The sequence below is a fragment of the Salvelinus sp. IW2-2015 genome, linkage group LG14 (genome assembly GCF_002910315.2).
Source record: "Salvelinus sp. IW2-2015 linkage group LG14, ASM291031v2, whole genome shotgun sequence".
Taxonomy (NCBI): domain Eukaryota; kingdom Metazoa; phylum Chordata; class Actinopteri; order Salmoniformes; family Salmonidae; genus Salvelinus; species Salvelinus sp. IW2-2015.
The window spans coordinates 48,691,584-48,713,084 of record NC_036854.1 but is presented as its reverse complement, the minus strand read 5'-3'; the positions used below and the strand labels follow the sequence as shown (position 1 = coordinate 48,713,084).

The 21,501-nt window shown below is 40.5% G+C and overlaps 1 protein-coding gene across 1 annotated transcript; it reads left to right on the top strand.

Moving 5' to 3' along the window:
• Nucleotides 1-11,855: 11,855 nt before the first annotated feature.
• On the top strand, nucleotides 11,856-20,306 carry LOC111973143 (neuritin). Its single transcript, XM_024000394.2, has 3 exons — nucleotides 11,856-12,082; nucleotides 15,098-15,242; nucleotides 16,816-20,306. The coding sequence occupies exons 1-3, from the start codon at nucleotides 12,028-12,030 to the stop codon at nucleotides 17,042-17,044; spliced, it is 429 nt and encodes a 142-aa protein (XP_023856162.1). The 5' UTR covers nucleotides 11,856-12,027; the 3' UTR covers nucleotides 17,045-20,306.
• Nucleotides 20,307-21,501: the final 1,195 nt, after the last annotated feature.

The window sequence follows — 21,501 nt, the reverse complement described above, 5'->3', positions numbered from 1 at the left end:
AATATYTATAATCACAATGTAAAACTGTATGTGGGCACCATTCCTCAGTTATTTTGTTTGATAGTTTTTTGTATAACCAGTAATATTGGAAAACCGTAAATTTTAACTAAACATTTTAATTCACTGCCATTAACTGTTTATAACATTTCAGCTGTGCACTGCTTTTGATTAACAATAAAATCATTTTCAAAATCAATGCTGTTGTCACACCATTACATTTTTTTGAATCATTTAGTATTTTAAAACACTTCCGGATGGAGTGGGATAAAGTAAACAGGCCACCCTTAACTGCCAATATCCTTGTTATGTTCACTGGTCCCATTTCATTAAAAAATTCTAAAACACCTTACAAACACTCCAACCTTTTTATGACCAAAATAAAAAATGGGCTTGCACAAAACATTCAGACCGTCAACTAGACACAAGTTCCATATTAACCACTGTAAATGAATTTGAGGAAGCGCAAAAAAATATAACTATTCATTCAAATAAGTGCAGTAATAGCTAACTTTTACTTCAGTCTTAAATCAGTAACATTATAGCAGGCTGGGATGAGATCCTATTAGACAGTGTTCATCAGTCTCTGATGTTCCAGGAACGGGTTTTATATCTATGGTTCCAGGAGATACCTTTATTTTACCAGGGAAGACATATTGAGACCTAATTGAGATCTCTGTTTCAAATGTGCTCTGCAAACCACAACACCAATTTCACACATTATACACAAAATATAAATACAGTGCATTCTGAAAGTATTCAGACCCCTTCACTTTTTAGACATTTTGTTTTACGTCACAGCCTTTTTCTAAACATTATCAAATTGATTTTTTTATCTCATCAATCTACACACAATAGCCCATAATGACAAAGTAAAAACAGGTTTTTAGAAAATGCTGCTAATTTATATTTAAAAAATAAAACTGTAATATCACACTTGCATAKGTATTCAGACCCTTTACTCAGTACTTTGTTGAAGCACCTCTGGCAGTGACTACAGCCTTGAGTCTTCTTGGGTATGACCCTACAATCTTGGCACACCTGTATTTGGGGAGTTTCTCCCATTCTTCTCTGCAGATCCTCTCAAGCTCTGTCAGGTTGSATGGGGAATGTTGCTGCACAGCTATTTTCAGCTCTCGCCAGAGATGTTCGATTGGATTCAAGTCCAGGCTCTGGCTGAACCACTCAAGGATATTCAGAAACTCCTGTGTTGTCTTGGCTTTGTGGTTAGGGTCGTTGTCCTATAGGAAGTTGAAGCTTAACCCCAGTCTGAGGTCCTGAGCACTCTAGAGCAGGTTTTCATCAAGGATCACTCTATACTTCACTCCGTTCATCTTTGCCTTGATCCTGACTAGTCTCCCAGTCCCTGCCACATCTTCACATCATGATGCTGCCAACAGCATGCTTCACCGTAGGTATGGTGCCAGGTTTCCTCCAGAAGTGGCGCTTGGAATTCAGGCCGGAGTTCCATCTTGGTTTCATCAGACCAGATAATCTTGTTTCTCATGGTCTGAGAGTCTTTAGGCGCCTTTTAGCAAACTCCAAGCAGGCTGTCATGTGCCTTTTACTAAGGAGTAGCTCCCGTCTGGCCACTCTACCATAAAGGCCTGATTGGTGGTGCTGCCAAGATAGTTGTCCTTCTGGAAGGTTCTCCCATCTCCACAGATGAATTCTGGAGCTCTGTCAGAGTGACCATCGGGTTCCTGGGCCCTGTCCAAGGCCCTTCTCCCCCGATTGCTCAGTTTGGCCGGGCAGCCAGCTCTAGGAAAAGTCTTGGTGGGTCCAAACTTCTTCAATTTAAGAATGATGGAGGCCACTGTGTTCTTGGGGAACTTCAATGCTCCAGAAATGTTTTTGTGRCCTTTCCCAGATCTGTGCTTCCACACAATTCTGTCTCGGAGCTGTATGGAAAATTTCTTCAACCTCATGGCTTGGTTTTTGCTCTGACATGCACTGTCAACTGTGGGACCATACAGCATATAGACAGGTGTGTGCCATTCCAAGTCATGTCTAATAAAATTAATTTACCACAGGTGGACTCCAATCAAGTTGTAGAAGCATCTCAAGGATTACCAATGGAAACAGGATGCACCTGAGCTCAATTTCGATTCTCATAGCAAAAGGTCTGAATACTTATGTAAATAAGGTATTCCTGTATGTTTATTTTTATACATTTCCCAAAATGTATAAAAACCTGTTTAGACTTTGTCATTGTGGGGTATTGTGTGTAGATTGATGAGGAGAAAATATCTTTAATCATTTTTAGAATAAGGCTGTAACGTAATAAAATGTGGGAAAAGTCAAGGGGTCTGAATACTTTCCGAAGGCACTGTATATAAGTAGTGAAGAGTTGGAAAGGGGAAAACTAGTCAGTTGTACAACTGAATGCCTTCAACTGAAATGTGTCTTCCGCATTTAACCCAACTCCTCTGAATCAGAGAGGTGCGGGGGGCTGCATTAAATCGACATCCACGTCTTCGGCGCCCGGGGAACAGAGGGTTAACTGCCTTGCTCAGGGGCAGAACGACAGATTTTTACCTTGTCAGCTCGGGGATTCGATCCAGCAACCTTGAATTTTAGGACCCCTTTAGGTATCCCATCCCTATTTTTATCAAATATTGAAGTTGGCCTTTACTACTATAGCCCATAAAAATGCACTGAATAACATTCATGAATGGCAAAAAAAGAAAGTCTCAAAATAAATCATAAGGAATAAGGTTTTGAAGTGTCTCTCCGATATCTAGGAGATATAATATAATATATAATACACATATTGAACCACTGTTTTGGGGTAGGCACAAAATTACCTCGATGCTTCCATTCATTTTTTAAACCGGTACCGGTTACCTTCAGACGAGTCCCATGACACTTGTGGTGGTCATAGAGCAAAACAGAGACCACCATCGTGTTCGTGAGAGTCTCAAACGMTTCGGACGCTACAGACCTTTTCGTAAGAAGACCAACTTTTGGGATGTCTCATGGTCTGACAAACACCACTCTAGCTCTGCCACCTTTCAGTGCATATGCGGAAGTGAGACATCGACAAATGCGATGGATTGAGACGCATCCAATGCTTCTCTAGGTTAAACTGACCAATTTTGATGGGGGTCAATCGACTCTAGGGGTTAATAACCAAAGTTGAACCAAAACCATAACCATAATTATCATATTTACAAGCATGCTCTACTGCAGGTGGATTTTTGTATTGCTTGTTTCAATATATGTTTTTTCTTATTGTACATTGATTGATTAATTAATCTTTTGCTACAAAAATATGAACTAAATACCTTTTATTAAACTATTCCAATCCATTACTTGGACTTACTGCACCCGTAAATGATGTAGTTGTTTCAGTTTAGATGTTTAAGGTAGTCTCATATCCTAGTCTTCCCAACCCTGGCAGTCATTCTGAATGCAMGTTGCGGTTGAATAAAAATTCCACTCAAGGACATATCCCCACTCTGGTCGGATTCCAGTAGAAATTACACATCACTATGCAAACCAGCATAATGTGACTTGCAGGTCTAATGTGGACTGTAAACTATGAARTTCAGGCCACTGTATTAGGGTTATTATTGTCTTAATTGGGGAGGACAGACTCGTAATGGCTGGAGTGAAATGAGTTGAATGGTATRAAATACATCAAACACAAGGTTTCCATGTGTTTGAAGCCATTCCATTGACTCCGTTCCAGACATTATGATCCATCCTCCCCTTAGCAACCTCCCCCYGGACCGATGCTTGTATTGTTTTTCTCCCAAATTTRGTGATATCCTATTGGTGATTCGTCATTTTCCCATRGCTGCAACTCCTGTACGGACTCGGGAGAGGCGAAGGTCGAGAGCCATGCGGCCTCCGAAACACYACCCCATCAAGCCGCATTGCTTCTTGACACACTGCTCGCTTATCCTGGAAGCCAGCCGCAACAATGTGTCAGAGGAAACATCGTACAGCTGGCGACCGAAGGAGTCGCTAGAATGCGATGGGATAAGGACATCCCAGCCGGCCAAACCCTCCCCTAACCCGGACAACGCTGGGCCAATTGTGCACCGCCTCATGGGTCATGCGACACAGCCCGGGATTGAACCCGGATCTGTAGAGACACCTCTAGCACTACGATGCAGTGCCTTAGACCGCTGTGCCACTCGGGAGGCCCATGCTTGTTTTGCTTTATCAGAAGCACGTGACCAATGATGTCCGAAGCTTTGTCTTGTCGACCAACTACCTGATTGGTTTGGTATTGGTTTCGGTGGAAGACAAAAGGCTGCCCTGCYCATGCACTACAGCGACATAATATATAAGAATTTGGCTGTTCTAAATSCTTTTGACCAGCACTTGCCACCAGTGTACACTGTGTTGATCAACGCCTTGAGTAATGAACCTATTTTCGACACAATTGGCTGGAAATGCTCAATGCTTCCSGAAGCTTTGTTGACCCATCACGATCATGTGTTTTTTCGAAAGGTCKTTGGACAAAGGTGTCTTTTGTACGCGGGAGTTTTGTTAAGAGCCCCGATGCTCAATCTGAACATTAACACATGTCACTTGCGGTATGCAAGCATAAGGACCTCCTCTTTCATATCGGTGAGAAATGATTTTCAAAAAACAAAAGGTTCAGTTGATACACACCTTGATAGGGTTAGRGTTCCSACACGGCCGATCTCCATATAACAGCGCTTCTTTACYGAAGACAGAGGTGACCACCTGTGCTAATTAGCTATCTAGCATGTTCCGAACACCTGTGCATAAGCGTAACTCGGGAAATGTAGCGGAAGTGTAGTTTCTTCGGAAGGAGGCACCCATAGCTGTATYGATCTGTGCTACACTGCTACAGTAAGTGTACTTTTTTATTGGAAGGATTCTTTCTCGCTGATGAAAGATACGAGCCATTTGTTTCGAAAGACATATCGCAAGAGAAAATTTGGCCTTCTGAAATGTTACAACACAGCATTGGGATTGTAGTTCACATGAGAAAGTCGTGGGCCAAGATAATTGCAGAAAACTGTAAGGAGGTAAGAAGGTAGAAGGTCGCCTAGAGTTTTCGAGAGATAGGATAGGGATGTCCCAAGGATCCCGGAGAGCAATGACCGCAATTGGAAGCGAGGAWAAAGGAGACCATGTTTGCTAGAGTTTGTGTTATTAGCTATTTTATCTTTTAATGCTTGTTTTATCCTTTTGGCTCTTTGCCTGATTTTAACCTGTCATTGTATTTATCTACACTACCGGTCAAAAGTTTTAGAACATCTACCTCATTCAAGGGTTTTTCTTAAATTTTTACTATTTTCTACATTGAAGACATCAGAAATATGAAATGACACATAAATCATTAAAATCATGTAGTAACCAAAAAAGTGTTAACAAAATCGAAATATATTTCATATTTGAGATTCTTCAAATAGCCACCCTTTGCCTTGATAACAGCTTTGCACACTCTTGGCATTCTCTCAACCAGTTTCACCTAGAATGCTTTTCCAACAGTCTTGAAGGAGTTCCCACATATGCTGAGCACCTGTTGGCTGCTTTTCTTTCACTCTGCGGTCTGACACATCCCAAACCATCTCAATTTGGTTGAGGTCAGGGGATAGTGGAGGCCAGGTCATCTCTGCGCGGCCGTCCTCCTGCCTAACCTGAGAGAAGCCAATGCAACTGCTAAGGCCGCAAGTAGCTTATTATACATCAACACAGGGAAGGAGGGCTCCAATATATTCTTCCTTCCTCCCTGCGCATGCGTCCTTCTTCTTACATGCGTGTGCTTCTTCTTTCCTACCTGTGTGACCTGAGTGAAGCCAATGTATATGCTAAATCCGCAATTAGCTCACTACGCATCAACAAATATGCTCCCTGCGTGTGTCCTCCTTCCTCTCTGAGGATTCCTCATGAAACAAGTTGTCACGACTTCTYKCGAAGTCGAAGCCTCTCCTTGTTCGGGCGGTGCTCGGCGGTCGACGTCACCGGTCTTKTAGCCATCATTGATCCCTTTTTCATTTTCCATTGCTTTTGTCTTGTCTTCCTACACACCTGGTTTCAATTCCATTCATTACCTGTTGTGTATTTAACCCTCGGTTTCCCCTCATGTCTTTGTCAGAGATTGTTTTATGTTCAGTATTCGTGTTTTGTATTTGGTGCGCGACGGGTCCTCGTACCCACTTTGTTTCATTATATTTCATGGTTTTGGAGTTATGCGTTTTAAGTTATTAAACTACTCCATTCCACCAAGTTTTYATTCTCCTGCGCCTGARTTCCCTGCCACCTATACACACGACTGTGACARAAGTACCAGGACATTTTAGGCAAAAACCTGTTTGCCTCTGGCAGGAGGCTGACATTTGGCTGCAAGTGGATCTTCKAGCAAGACAATAACCCCAAGCACTAATCAAAGGGTTAATTGACCACAAAAATCTACATTTTGCAATGGCCATCTGTCTCCAGACTTGAACCCCATTGAAAACCRGTGGTTTGAATTGAAGAGGGCAGTCCATAAGCGCAGATGAAGGATATCACGGATCAGGAAAGATTCTGTATGGAGGAATGGTCAAGATCCCTCCCAATGTGTTCTCCAATCTCATAAAACATTTTAGAAAAAGGCTGTGTCGTTATCCTCGCAGGGGGAGGCTGCTGGAGTATTAAAAACAGGGGTGCCAATACATTTTACCCTTGTCTTTTTAGAGATTTTTTTTTATTACTAGTTACGCCCTCTACCAAATGGTAGCTATAAATGCAGAGGATGCGCACAGTGCAACAATATGATGAAGAGTGAATATTTCTGCCATCCACACACAGGAAAACAGTTCCAAATAAATGACATCATTACGTGTTCCACCACCCATGTTATTTACATTATAAAATGTCCATGTGGAATCTTATGTCGGTAAAACCACCCGCTCTCTCAAACAGAGAATTAGTGAACATAAAAGTTTATCGAGGATTATCCAGTCGCTGTACATTTCAATGACCTGAAGCATGACATTTCCACCTTTAGATTTTGTGGCATAGAGAAAGTTAAGKTATCAGACAGGGGAGGGGATATTAATAGTACTCTGAGTAAAAGAGAATGTTTTGGGATTTTCACCCTCCAGACATTATTTCCTAAAGGACTTAATGATGAAATGCCTATGTATGTTATGTTGTGAATTTGAACATGAAATATGTGCCTATTGTAGATTACTCTGACGTTTTTCATACGATGTACCCAATGACTAGTGAAAATTTGCTATGTCCTCATTGTGGTTTTACAGACGTGTTCAATACGTCTTATTRATACACTTTTGTAATATTTATGAAATGCATATTGTTATATTTGGTAGCATTTATTTGTTTTTCCTTTGCCTCCAATCCCCTTCGATGTGTAGAACGGATGTGGGTGGGGCGAGGTCTACATAAGGGTGCAATTTTCAAAAAAATACAGTAGAATAGAATCCAGTATATACATATGAGATGAGTTAAGCAGTATGTAAACATTATTAAAGTGACTAGTGTTCCATTATTAAAGTGGCCAGTGATTCCATGTCTATGCATATAGGGTAGCAGCCTCTAAGGTGTAGGCTTGAGTAGCCTAGTGGTAGCCGGCCAGTGATGGCTATTTAACAGTCTGATGTCCTTGAGATAGAAGCTGTTTTTCAGTCTCTCGGCCCCAGCTTTGATGCACCTGTACTGACCTTGCATTCTAAAGTCCACGATCAGCTCCTTCGTTTTATTGACGTGAAGGGCGAGGTTATTTTCCTGGCACCACTCCACCAGGGCCCTCACTTCCTTCCTGTAGGCTGTCTCGTCATTGTTGGTAAACCTGATAATGGAGTCGTGCGTGGCTACACAGTCAAAGGGTGAACAGGGAATTCAGGAGGGGACTAAGCACACATCCCTGTGGGGCCCCTGTGTTAAGGGTAAGCGTGGTGGAGGTGATGTTGCCTACCCTCACCCCCTGGCGTCAGCCCGTCAGAAAGTTCAGAATCCAGTTGGAGAGGGTAGTGTTCAGACGCAGTGTCCTGAACTTGGTGATGAGCTTGGAAGGGATAATGGTGTTAAACGCTGAGCTGTAGTCAATGAACATCATTCTCACATAGGTATTCCTCTTATCTAGGTGGGTGAGGGTAGTGTGGAGAGCAATTGAGATTGCGTCATCTATGGATCTGTTGGGGCGGGGTGCAAACTGGAGTGCATCTAGGGTGGCTGGGATGGTGGAGTTAATGTGTGCCATAACCAGCCTCTCAAAGCACTTCATGATTACAGAAGTGAGTGCTACAGGGTGGTAATCATTGTGGCATGAAGCCTTAAAGTTCTTAAGAAAAGGGATGATTGTGGTCATTTTAAAACATGTGGGGATTACAGACTGTGACAGGTAGCGGTTGAAAATGACCATGAATATGCCTGCCAGCTGTTCTGCACAGTGGGGAGGGGATACGCCTTATAATCACTATCCACTACCGTATGCTGCTGAATGTTGGAACTTCGAAATTCAGCTCAGGTGTCCATGGTTCTGAAATCTCCACTATTAGCTTAATTTGTGTGTGTGAGATTATGACCATTCTAACTGTAGAAACAAGCATCCACCACCAGAGGGCGACTAAATATCAGTTTATCAATGGAAAAAGGGAATACACCCGATGATGACGTCTACTAGGCTACTACTGTAGTTGATGATCAAGATGATCATACTAGAACATGGGTCGTTATCAGACAGTTGCGACAAAAGACTCTGAAGACCCTTATAGCTCATCAGACTACACTGATATTCCTATGCGTCCATTTGCTTATGATATTTTGCACAATGAAGGATCCATTGGAAGTTAGGCTATAAACTTATGCAAGGCTGTTTAACAACTATGCTGGTTAATTGATCAACGGGGAGAGAAAAGCTTCTTAAGGACAAGTTCAAGAACCATATCTCATCAAAAATGTCAAGGTTCTTAACATAGTCAACCTATCAGAAAGGGGAGGAGTGAGGGAGGGCGGGGGGGGGGGGGGTAGTCTTCTGTGCTCCAGCCAATATTACCGTTTCTAGCCCTTCACTAAAGGCTTATTGCAGCGCGGTCTCTGTTCTAAATGAACTGTTTGGGGGGCTAGTAACCCGCCGAGGCAGAGGGGGCTTGCAGTCCGCCGTTCTCACTGTGTGAGGATTCTCCTTTAGCAATTTGCCTGACGGAAACGTTTTAGTATTCTGGTGAGTGCCCCCGGGTCTGGCACTAAAAAAGTGAAACTCATTGGCTCGCTATAAATTCTGCTGACGTCAGCGAGGGAGAGAATTATTTTATCCTCCCTATTTTTTTCATTATGCAAACTATTTGTATGACTTCCTCACACACACACGCATACATACACACGCAGAAACACACACACGCACAGCTTTCCATGACCCCTTCAAGTGAATCTGAAATTACTAGTTACCTACCTAGACACACGTACGCACCTACAAACAGTGCGCCCACGCATACACACACACACAGCTTCACACAAAACACCTTACGACTGGCACTGAATCTGAATTCACTGGGTGAGTGGGTAACTCATTCACATCCGTTTTAATGTGGAGGAAAGGGGGGAGGTTCCCTTTTCCTTGTCACTAATGTGAAAATTATTGTTTTAGTCTTGGCGCCGATTAGGCTATCTTGTTTGTGTGCCTTCAAAGGCAGGCATGCAATTACTCCATTAGACATTTTCAGAATATCGTATGATTAAACAAATTGGTCAAATATGAGAATGTGTCTGGGCCTCGTTTCCCAGTTATTAGTGCTTGTCAAACCAGCACATAGAAAACGTTCGCTAAGTGCGTCGTTAGACCATGTGTCAATAATGATAAGATCGAAAGAAAAGCAGCGCTGCTCTCGGATCAGCTTTCTCCATTCAAATCTTACCATAGCAGTATAATTATTCCACAACACTGACAATACCACCTATGGCTGCAAATATTGAGGCGGCTTATTCTAAATGCTTAGGTTAGAGCGTTGGGCCAGTAACCGAAAGGTTGCTGGATCGAATCTCCGAGCGGACAAGGTCAAAATCTGTCGTTCTGCCCCTGAACAAGGCAGTTAACCCACTGTTCCCAGGTTGGCCGTCATTGTAAATAYGAATTTGTTCTTAACTGACTTGCCTAGTTAAATAAAGGTTACGTTTTAAAAAGTTAGGCTACCCTATAAAAATGCACTTAATAAAGAATTCGCACATCATTGCACACATGTTACGAATAATTCATGTTGAAATATATTGAGGCACAAATTACAGACCCTAGTATTAGCTAAATATAATTAAATTGAATGAATATAAAATGTATTTCAATGTGATTMAAATAATTAGCTCTACATAGTCTAGAATGTATTTACCACTTGCAGTCATCTCGGTTTTCATTTGAAGTATCGTTTAATTCTTTGCATTGGCAACTTTGTAAGTGTACACAGCAAACTGGCTAGTGTTACCTAGTGTTGATTTTTCAGTAACATTTCTAGTGTTGGTTCAGGTGTTATATTTAACTGTAAGTGTTAAATTTACACTCATTGGTGTAAAATAACCCCAGTGTTGGTGTTAATAACGAGTGTTATTAGGTAGTCTCATACCTTAACCTTCTTAACCCGGCAGTCATTCTAAATGTTGGATATCCCCACTTTGGCTAGATTCCTATAGGAATTACACATCACTTTGCAAGCCATCATAATGTGACTTGCAAGCCTAAAAAAACATGACTTTCAGGCCAAAGTATTKAGGTAGAACTATGTCCTCAAAATATTACAATTTGGGAAGGCCACGGGATGAATGGAACAAACGTATAACAAATACAGTCACGGCTGGTAAACTGTACAATTCACTCKAAAAGCAAGATTATCTGAGAAATAACACAAATAAGGCTTTACACTGGAACAGTGTTCACACTGTCAGTGTAGATTAAACATTGAAGGATTTGTGGTGTAGTCAACTTCGTTCTGAAGTTATCAGAGGTCACATAGYGACAGATACACCCCTTGATTCTGTGTTTAGCGGAGATCTTCTGTATATAAAGTGACGTGGAAGGGCAAAAAGCATCTAAAGACTCACTTAGCTGTTCTAAATGGTCTGAGGCTCTCGGTAAATGACGAGCGTTTTCAAATGCTACTTTTGTAACGATGTTTTTTGGAAAACAGCCTGGCTACTAAAGATACGTCGTAAAATGGTTCTAATGATGATCTTAACGCAACGAAGGCTCTGGGAAAATGAGGTCCCGGACTTGGATTGAAAGTGTGTTATAACAGCATTCGTTTCCAGAGACCAGACAGGAAAGCGTTGATGAATGAATAAAGAATTGCATTCCCATGGCGTGCAATGAGCTACATCTGGGCTACAATATTTCACATATGAGGGTTGTCCTACCTCCTCTGCTTGTCTTGTCCCCTAAACTGTTGTGAGWAATAAGTTAAATATTGAGTTTCACTTAGTTAGCTAGATTATAGGCTAAAAGCTAAACGCGATTTGGCCCATGTAGAATCTATAGCATATTGGCCTGTGGACAATTTTATAATAGCTAAACAACAGGGTTTTTTTTGTCAGAAGCGGAGTCTTTTCGTCTTTGGTAAAATGATTATGAACATAAAGTATTATAATAAATAATACACCACAAACGTTCGTTATTTTTTTCTCTCTGGACGCTCCACGCTCTCTAGACACCAGCAATGTGGTCCTTGGCGCGCACGTGTGCCCGTGACATAGATGCGGATATCACCACGGCTCTTTTAATGACCGTACGGTGGGAAAAGGGGAAAAGACTACCCTTGCCGAGCAAATGAAAAAAACGTAGAAAGCGGGAGTCCAACAGTGACTTTTACATCAAGCATGCGATGTGGGCGTGAAGCAGAGAGATAGAGAGAGCGATAGAGAGAGAGAGACGCCCTCGCTTTACAAGGGGTAAACCATTTCACTCCTCTTCGCCACACTGTGTAACAGGCAACGGGAGAAAAAGCTCCCCGAGTGCTGCTGGAAGTTGATGGCTATGTGTGATGCTCAGACCTCAACATCGTTTTTCAATCAGAGTTTTTAAGATCTGCTTATGCCAATGGTTTTACCACACGTAGAATGGGATTAACTTGGTCCGGCAAATATATCTCACTGTTTCTTGCTGTTCAGTTAGGTGAGTGACTCTGTCACGGTCGATTCGTTATTGTCTTGTTTTTATATTTGAGTTGATGAATAGCGAATTGTAAGAATTATAGCCAAACTATTTGGAATGTAAACTATTCGATCATTTCASGGGAAAAAATCTAGATTTTTTATTTCAAGGAATGCATGAAATCAGTTTATTTTCGGGTTGCAATGGGATGCATGCAAACATAGCCACAACAAACCAAATGCTGTCACATTCCACGTTTTAATAGTTATAATGAAACAATTTGAAACCWATTTTTATTTATTTGGTATTATTCTATGCGAATGCATATGTACATTCGATTGGAAACGTGTATGGGGACGTTCGCACCACAGGAGCCTGGTGAGGGGAGGACGGCAAATAATAATCGCTGGAATGGAGTGAATGGAATGGTATCAAACACATGCGTTTGATGTGCTTGATACCATTCCATTGATAACATTCCAGCCATTACTAAGAGCCCGACCTCCCGAATTAAGGTGCCACCAGCCGCCTGTGGTTCGCACAAGTAGGCCAGTGTTTCGTTTGCATTGCATAACGCTGTCAGTGGAAGACGCTGCTCCTTAGAATCCTGTAGTGGCAAGGGAATTAATTATAAATAATTCATGCCATAGCAGCCGAGCCATTGTTGGAAAAACAGAAATGATTTGACTTGACATGCTTTGTGAATGAAACATTTTACAAAAATACATCGAAAGGCAATGACGCTCGTTTAAGATATGAGAGTCTAGCAGGTGCGTCGTTTCTTTTTTCAAACGAAATGCATTGAGTAGGCTATATCGAACTGTCTAATGTATAGTAGGATTTCGAAAAATGTGAGATCATTTTTCATTAACGAATATGACTATTAAACTAAATTTAGTCTACGACGATAACACCATTAAAATTAAAATAAAAAATCAACAAATGTAGCCAACCGCATAGATATTACGTGTTTATTATATGTATATGGGCTATTTGGCCTATTCCATTTTGAGGCTATAATTTCGAATATATCTAAGAATGTAGGCTTGCCATATCCATTTGTTGCATCGTGTAGCCTATTTGAGATGTGGTATCGGCTAACACCTAGCATTAACCTGGAAAACGGCAACTGGTAAGCTATGGATAGTCGTTTTTATCACTTGGATATTACCTGGTGTTTTGTCTGTGACTGCAGGGTCGTCCGCATCGGTCGCATTTAGAGGGTTATTCTACGTTGATGTGCCCTGTTTGCTTTAGCTCAATCTATAGTGTGGGTGTGAAGGAGTGACTAATAGTAGCATGAAGGCTACTGTAGCTAGCTACAGAGCTAAGAGCTGAGTCTGTGCTGAGTGCGAGAAACACGTGTGATGGATTCTCTAAGACACTGTCCTCATTTCACACATTAAAATAAAGGGTCCCTAAAAATTTTATCAGAGGGCATATCCATTTCAAACCTGTTTTTGCACTTGTCAAAATAATTACCCCATTTACAAGAGAATATTATACTCAGGCTACTAAAACGATTGAAACTAGGTTGTCTTGATAGATGCAGTTCTGCATTATAGACTGTATCGGATCGAATGTTAACATTCTGTAATTCGAAGGTGGCATGTAGTACATTGCTGTAAACGTGCCATCTTGCATCATATAATTTCTGACCATAATGATGATTGCATTTCGAAGTCGAATATAGAGACGGAGTTTGTGCCAAGTGTGAGCGGCACACGGTGAACTGCTAGGCTATATGGGGGTTATGTGTAATTTTACAATGCAAATGATCATATAATCGCGCTCGTTGCCACTTTATAAATAAACCCTGCAAAATGTGTAAGGTTGCTCCTCGAGTTGCAGCGACATTAATTATTGCCTTTCGAATTTACGCATTAATCTGACCTCGACAGTCTATTACAAAATCCGCATAACGTATTTGGTGACATTGGATTGCTTGTAGGTTACAGCTCGATTTACTAAAGGGCATGATGGCAATAAGAGTAGCCTCACGTGTTTTACAACGCTATTTAACGAAAACGTGATGCCTATATTGTCAACATATGACCTAAACCTAAAGGCCTATAACAGAGGTTGTGCATTATTCTGCAACCAATCGACCTGGGACATCATTGTAACAAATGGTCAATCGAGCGATTCTCCCGCGTAACGAACCAGAGATGCTCGGTGCGTCCCACCATTGGCAAACGAAACATGTAGTTCGAGGGGGTAAAGGGGTTGGATTGAAGGCGTGCACGTTTGGCAACAACATTGTCATTTTCTCTATAAAACGAATTATAAAAGACGTAGAACAACCCATAATCRGGTTGAATAAACACAGACACAGATATTACTATGATAGCATAGGGTACCCCCCCCCCCCTTTTCTCACTGTAGCTCGGCGGTGCATTACCTCATCCTCCTTTGTTGCTGTTTTCGCGGCGTTCAATGCTATGGGCTGGGATCTCCCGATGTATTCTCCAAATATTAGTGTATGTTCAAGTGCAAAGAAATTGTTGGACATATTAAAACGAACATTATGTTATGGGAAAACATTCCGATATTTCTTGATAATAAGTTATATTGCTCATTTTGAACTATTAGTATATGAAACATAGTCTGGCTAACACCTGACTCTTTAAGTCCTCCTGACTATTTGGTGTCACAATGCGTCGATAATGAAGAGGGCTTTTATTGGTTGGCTTTCCTCTATGTCCTTTGCTCAAATTTAGCTGTAGGCCTAATTTAAGATTTTTGTCATTTAAAAAGCATTACAAGAATATTGAGGTTTTGATTTTGTCCAATGTAACAGTAAGCAAAATCTGGTCAATTGATAAAGCATACTTTCTTTAACCTTGTTAACTTGTTTTGACCTTGCATTGTTTTTTAGCTGTATAGATTATAAAATGGTGATCTTTTCAGACATTGCAATGAATCATGATAAAAAAAGAGTGCACTAAAATGACAAAAAGTGAACTTGCTTTACCTGATTAATAACTCTGACAGCCCTGTACAAAAGTGAATAAATTATTTCCCCCCCAATTCCAGTTTATCTGCTACATGCGGTGAGAGCAACGGGGAAATGTGATACAGTATTCAAAGGGTTCTCCAATTGCTTGCTGAGACTGGGGGAGAATATGGCTAACTATCCACAGGAGCTGGATGAGAAGGAAAATCTACAGACCATCTGCACGTAAGTTGAATTTAAAAAAGGAAAGGAAAAAAAACATGCAGCATTTCATCAACTCCAAAAAGGATCAAGCAGGCATACCCCACCCCGTATTCCAAACCGGTTGGTGCAAAATGGCATGAGGGCCCAGTTTAACTCGACAGCTCCATTGGATTAGATACAGAGTCGGGTTCAGGGGGGAGCCACGTGCAGGCTCAATAGGGGGGAAAAATGGAGTAGTGGCTTCTTTGAAATGAACAACCAATGTGGAAATGGAATATTATAGCCCAAAAACTCTACATGTGATTGGACGTTAGGGGTGTGAGAATGGGGGATCGACAAGCATGGGTGCTGATGATCTGTCTTTGGCTAGCTAGTTCGCCGGCTCCAGGCGTAAGTGACATAAGTGGTCGTTGAGGGCCCCCTGGCCGTTAGGGCCCCCCCAAAAAAGAGTAGAATACACTCAGAATAGTAGAATATACAAAGTGCTATTCCGCAACAACAAAATTGTGCATCAGCAGTTTTTCTCTTGTTATGACAGTCACTGACAGTCACTCAATTAGCCATTTCAGCTAACAATTTTTTGTTTGGTAAATTAGTCTAGCCAGCTATCTAAACTTGGAATAATCATGGCCGAATATGTACCAGCCATGTGGCCAGGCACCTGAAGCCCTTTATCTACTTTCCCAGAGTCAGATGAACTCATGGATATCATTTTTATGTCTCTGCATGCTCTTTGAAGGAAGTTGCTATTGCTAACTAGCATTAGCACAATGAGTAGTCTATGGTAACTGCTAGCATGCTAGTAGTTAGCAGTTAGTTTTGCATGTCAATGCTAACTACTATCTGTAACTTCCTTCATACTGAATGCAGAAACAAACATGGTATCCACGAGTTCATCTGACTCTGGGGAAGTAGACAAAGGGCTTCATTTTCAAAATCTCGAAATATCCCTTTAACATGGCATAAGTTTTGGCAAATTGTGTAGAACTGAAGGAAATTAGCTTTAAAACTGCAAAAATGTCTCTCCACCCAAAGGCAAAATTGGCAAAAATGATCTTTAAAACTTAAATGTTTTGCTCTACCTTCAAGAGGTGGGCCTTTAAAAGGTTTTGCCCATGAGGTGGGGGACACAAGCAAATGTCATAAGCAATTGTCAGGTTAAAGCCCCCAAGGGCTAAGGCCGGCCCTGAAGACGGAATAGGTTGTGTGTGTGTGTGTGTGTGTGTGTGTGTGTGTGTGTGTGTGTGTGTGTGTGTGTGTGTGTGTGTGTGTGTGTGTGTGTGTGTGTGTGGAGTAGAGAAATTGGAGGGGTTGGATAATATCACGTGACTTCAGGGAATCTTTTGGGATTACAACCAATGTAGATTTTGTTTGGCCTACTAGGGAGGTGTTAATACTAGATTATCGACTTTAGGCCTATGCATTTATTACTGGAATCATTTTTGGCGTTCTATTGTTATTAAAACAGTGTTAAAAGAAAACTCTTTACTCTATTTGAATACAGCATGGACAATTGATGAAGAGAGAGAACAGTATTATAACAGTAAAATAATATTCTAACGCCTGTCTTGTTTATTTTGCAATTGATTTGCAGATATTGGGATGACTTCCACTCATGTGCGACCACTGCGCTGGTGGATTGCCAAGAGGGAGCCACAGACCTATGGGAGAAGCTCAAAAAGGAGTCCAGAAACTTAGAGTTCCGAGGGAGCTTGTTTGAACTCTGTGGCGGGGGGAACGGGGCCTCCAAATCCACAGTCGCTTTAGGTCTCATCATACTTCTAACGGCACTTTCCGCCTTAGTGACTTGGCTTGRATTTTAGCAAAAACAAACAAAGAAGAAGATAAAAGGAAAAAAAATGCTAGCTATTGACACAAAAATACAAAACAAAAGAGACGTTTGAATTCATTTACACCCAAATGGATTATACTTCATCCGGGGAAGGCGACCTGATTTTGCTAGAGACATTGGCGGGTCGTCTTCCGGGACTGGTGCACCATATTTGTCTGACCTGGGGTCAATTACATTACATATTTAGCAGGTATTGAGTTTAAATTATGATGACATTTAGATGGATCCTCGCCCGGTTACTATTAAAGTCGACGATGAATTATTAATATTAGTAGCCTAGGTTTTGACATCTGTTATTTCAGGTGATTGCAAGCTGCTCATACTCTGTAGGCTAATGCGAGGCGCGCTTAGCCCAACGAAATCTCCAGATCGGTCTCCAATATTCACCATTTAGATATGTTATTTACTTTACTTTGCGAAATGTATCATGTCGAGCCAAGTATAAATGGAAAGGGTTGTTTGAGGATATGATGTTTCTACTTTCACACGATGCTAATAGCCTAACTATCACCCTAGAAAAAAATACATGTAAAATAGCATAGTAATACGAATGAAAAAAAGAGTACTCCGGAACGACTACAAGCATTCAATGGTAGTTTGGTTATTACGTGAAAAGTAGCGTATGCCAATACAAAACAAAGTTGGTCAATGTAGAGAACGAAAACAGTGGCTGGAGAGTGATATGACTGTTGCCATTATGTTGGCGCTTTACTCATCAATTTACGAACAAATATAAGTTACCTGTGGGGTATAGTGTAAAAGAAACCATACTTCCCCAAAGTAGGCTACAGTAGCACGAGAACACAGAACGCGAAATCAATAGCTGGACGAAAGGAAATTAAGCTAGCTTTATTTGATGTTGCATAGACCACTTTTTACTGCCTTCAAAATATGTGTATTATGTTTGTTTGTTTTTGGGGATGTTGCATATAATACCTGACTATTTCAAATCATGTAAGTAAATAAGAGACTATGTATATCAAAGGAATTTTGAAAGGATATATACTAATACTTTATCCCAAACATTTAAAAAAATAGATAGATTATTATATAAAAAATCTGATTGCTAAAAGTACGAAGAATATTAAATAAAACAGTTCATGTTTGAAAATAATTGTGTGGTTCAGATTTTAACATGTTACTATTTGTAGTTTTGTTCCAAAATGTGTAGCCTACATTATGCTGCCAAAATGTGTACATTGGTACTGTGTAAAACAGCATAGCTGATTTTGACCTAGCTCAATGATGTTGACAGGTGTTTTTGGCAACAAGATATTTGGATGTTGGGTTCATTCATGGCTTTGAAGCAAACGAGATGAAGCAGTCAATCATTTACTATTCAKTCGAACACACACACTGAGTCTCTTCATTGATTTAGGGAGAGAAAGCAGAAGGCCATATTGCTGTTTGTCTTTCTGGGCAAAAACGTAAAATCTCAAAGCGACTGGCGAATGTGGCTATGAAAAACAGAAACTGTCTAGGAAAAATAGAAACATTGAAACAGGCTACAGTATTTAGAAGAAAAATACTTATTTAAATATGTCCAATAAAGTATCCTAATGTGCAAAAGATGAATTGAAATCGAGATTAGGAGTGGCAGGCGACAGGCGTTTGCGTTGCATGAACCTTAACGATTAATAAAAAAATATGTCCCTAAGGAATGAACGTTGTGGGCTTCAGCACGTGATTATTTTTATATTTAGGTCTATGTTAAAATGTGGTAAAGCAATATGAAATATATATATATATTTTTTTTACTAATATTGCTCACACATTTCGTCAATCAGAAGCTCATTGGTATTTCCTTTCCCCAATGGAATACACATTTGATTTCAAAAGCATGCATTAATATGGATGAAAGCTGTATGAATGACTGTCTCTCCTTCCAAGAAGAGAAAGAAACCTACAAACCTGCCTCTATTTTTCATTTATTTTATTTTAGCAAAATTATGAATTTGCATGCAGTTTTTGTAGATTATATATTTGTTATCGGTAGGGCCTATAACTACACGCCTATTACGTCATATCCCCCCCTCGAAATAACAGAAAATGCGTTTAGCCTATTTCCATTTTTTCTACAGGAGAATAGCATAATTATAAAAATTCAAGCTTTAACAGAAATATTTGACCAGCTTTTATCGCCTCCGTGAGATATCCTCTTGAACTCCTCATTAAAAATGTATGCTACTCCGGAGGTTCCAGCTAGTTCTATTCAAAGCATAATCTCGAAGGGGTTAATTAAGGCGCCACCTGTTATAGCCTATACTGTGACCTATAACGAGCCCTACGTTTTGCCATTTCCTGTGATAGTAATATTACTATAATAACGAAAACCTTAGATAAATTATAAATGCGAACAATCACAATTTGAATGCTACAATAATCATAGCCTCATATCTTTCTTCAAACGAAGCATGATACCTTATTTGGTTTAAAAGAAAGATGGCATTGTTTTTGCATAGAATAATTGAAGTAGGCTAATATCACTCTGACACGTTTTCGTTATTAAAGTTTTTAACAGCGTGACAGAAAGTGTGACTATACATACATACTATATAAATTCAAACTACAGTAGACTGATCAAAATGTAAAAAACTATACAAAAATAATGTCCAACTGTGATTAGCCTATCTTACAGTACATGGCATATGATATGTACATAACAGAATTAGCCTATAGGCCGATATGATTTTATCAAAGCACATACTTCTCTAAACATGTTTCTATTCAAGTGTTTAATGATACTGTTGTCTCTTTAGCTATTTCATATCAGGTTGTGAGCCATGTGAAATCAGGATACTAAGTAACCAGCTATTCCTATTTGAACCCTGGGATTTCCTGCAAAAGAAACTGAAGATAGCTGCTGCATTCCACACACAAGCTCAAAAAGAAAACCTGCCAAAAAGACATGAAAGATTAACAAGGGAAAAATGTCAAGGCATGCCAAAAAAAGATACAAAATAAGCTATTTATGTTTTCCAAAGTAACAGTATCAGAATAGAATGCAGAGTTAGGCATTTTGAAGAGCAAGAGGACAAATTGCCCTTTTGGACACTTCAGCAAACGATTACATATTTCAAGTTGGTTTTTCACCTTTCAAGGWCTCCTCTTACAAAGAGAGCCCTCTTACTGTATCAATGTATGGTATTGAGGTCAAATTGGCCTAGGATCTTGCTTGATTGCTATGAGTTATATTGATGTACTCAGTAAACGATTCCTCTAGAGTGTACTGTTCAAGAGTGTTTCTCTGAAGAATATCTGACCTTTGTTTCTATTTGGTAGATGTGTGGCAGGTTGTGGCTGCCAAACTATTGAACATTGGAGACAATGTGGTCAAAACCCTGCTTTCCTTTAGTGCCACAAGTCTTTCAGGACCATGGACAACTCCTAACTCCCATGCAGTTCATTCAGCACCATATAGGTCTAAGCCAGTCAGTCAGGACCACGGAGAGCTTCCACATTAGCTAGACAGTTCCTAGCCTTGCTTGCCAAGTTTAGTGCAGAACAGACTACAGCTCAACCTGAGCTCACAACGCCATCAGTCTCCTGCAGTAGATACGTCAATAAGGCCTGATAGAGAATGAAAGAGTCCTCACACAGTAGACACTTATCCCTAACATCAACAACTGCATGAGAATCTCTGCTAAGCTGGGTCTTTGCCCAGAAAGGGATCCCAATACTCTTTTCCAAAACAGTAGAATCCTCACAAAATACAACATTTAGACAGTTTTTCAATATACACAGTTGTCTGTTTTTAGAAAGGCTTCAGGTCTTTAGAGATTCTCCCAGCAACGACATTGTACCATCATAGGATACACAACAATAGCTGTATAACACATGTAAAAAAAACACCATTAAAATGTGATTTGGGTTTGGGACATAAAATATCTTGCATCATAGAAAAAATAAACTCCTGGTGAAATCCTTTGGAGAACCTTGCAGAGTTCAGAGAAGATTGACATTACAGCAGAAACTGGGGGCAGTGCTGGTATTCACTGACTTGACACAAATTGATAAGTGTCACTAACCACATATTACATAGCTTTCACCAATCCAGCCATGGCAGATCAGCAAATTCCTCCAAGAAGGGAGGAAGAAAGGATCCAATCTTAACACCTTCGAACAGGGCCTGTTTCTTCTGGAATGCACCTCTTCTGGAAATGTCCCTCACAAGAGAGAAAAAGCCTTCCTCTACATACCTGCCAGTTCTGCCCATTGACTCTTACTAGAGAAGCCATAACGTCCATTACTCAACTGGGGCCTCGTGAGTCGGCTAATGACTATCACATTTTGTTCTTCAGACAATAAATGAAAGAATCAAATCAAGCAAACATTTGTGGAGCACCTTTTAATAGCGCACAATCCTCCTCAGCAGATTACACACTGGGAGAGAATGGACATTACCGTGAAGGTATACAATATTATTCA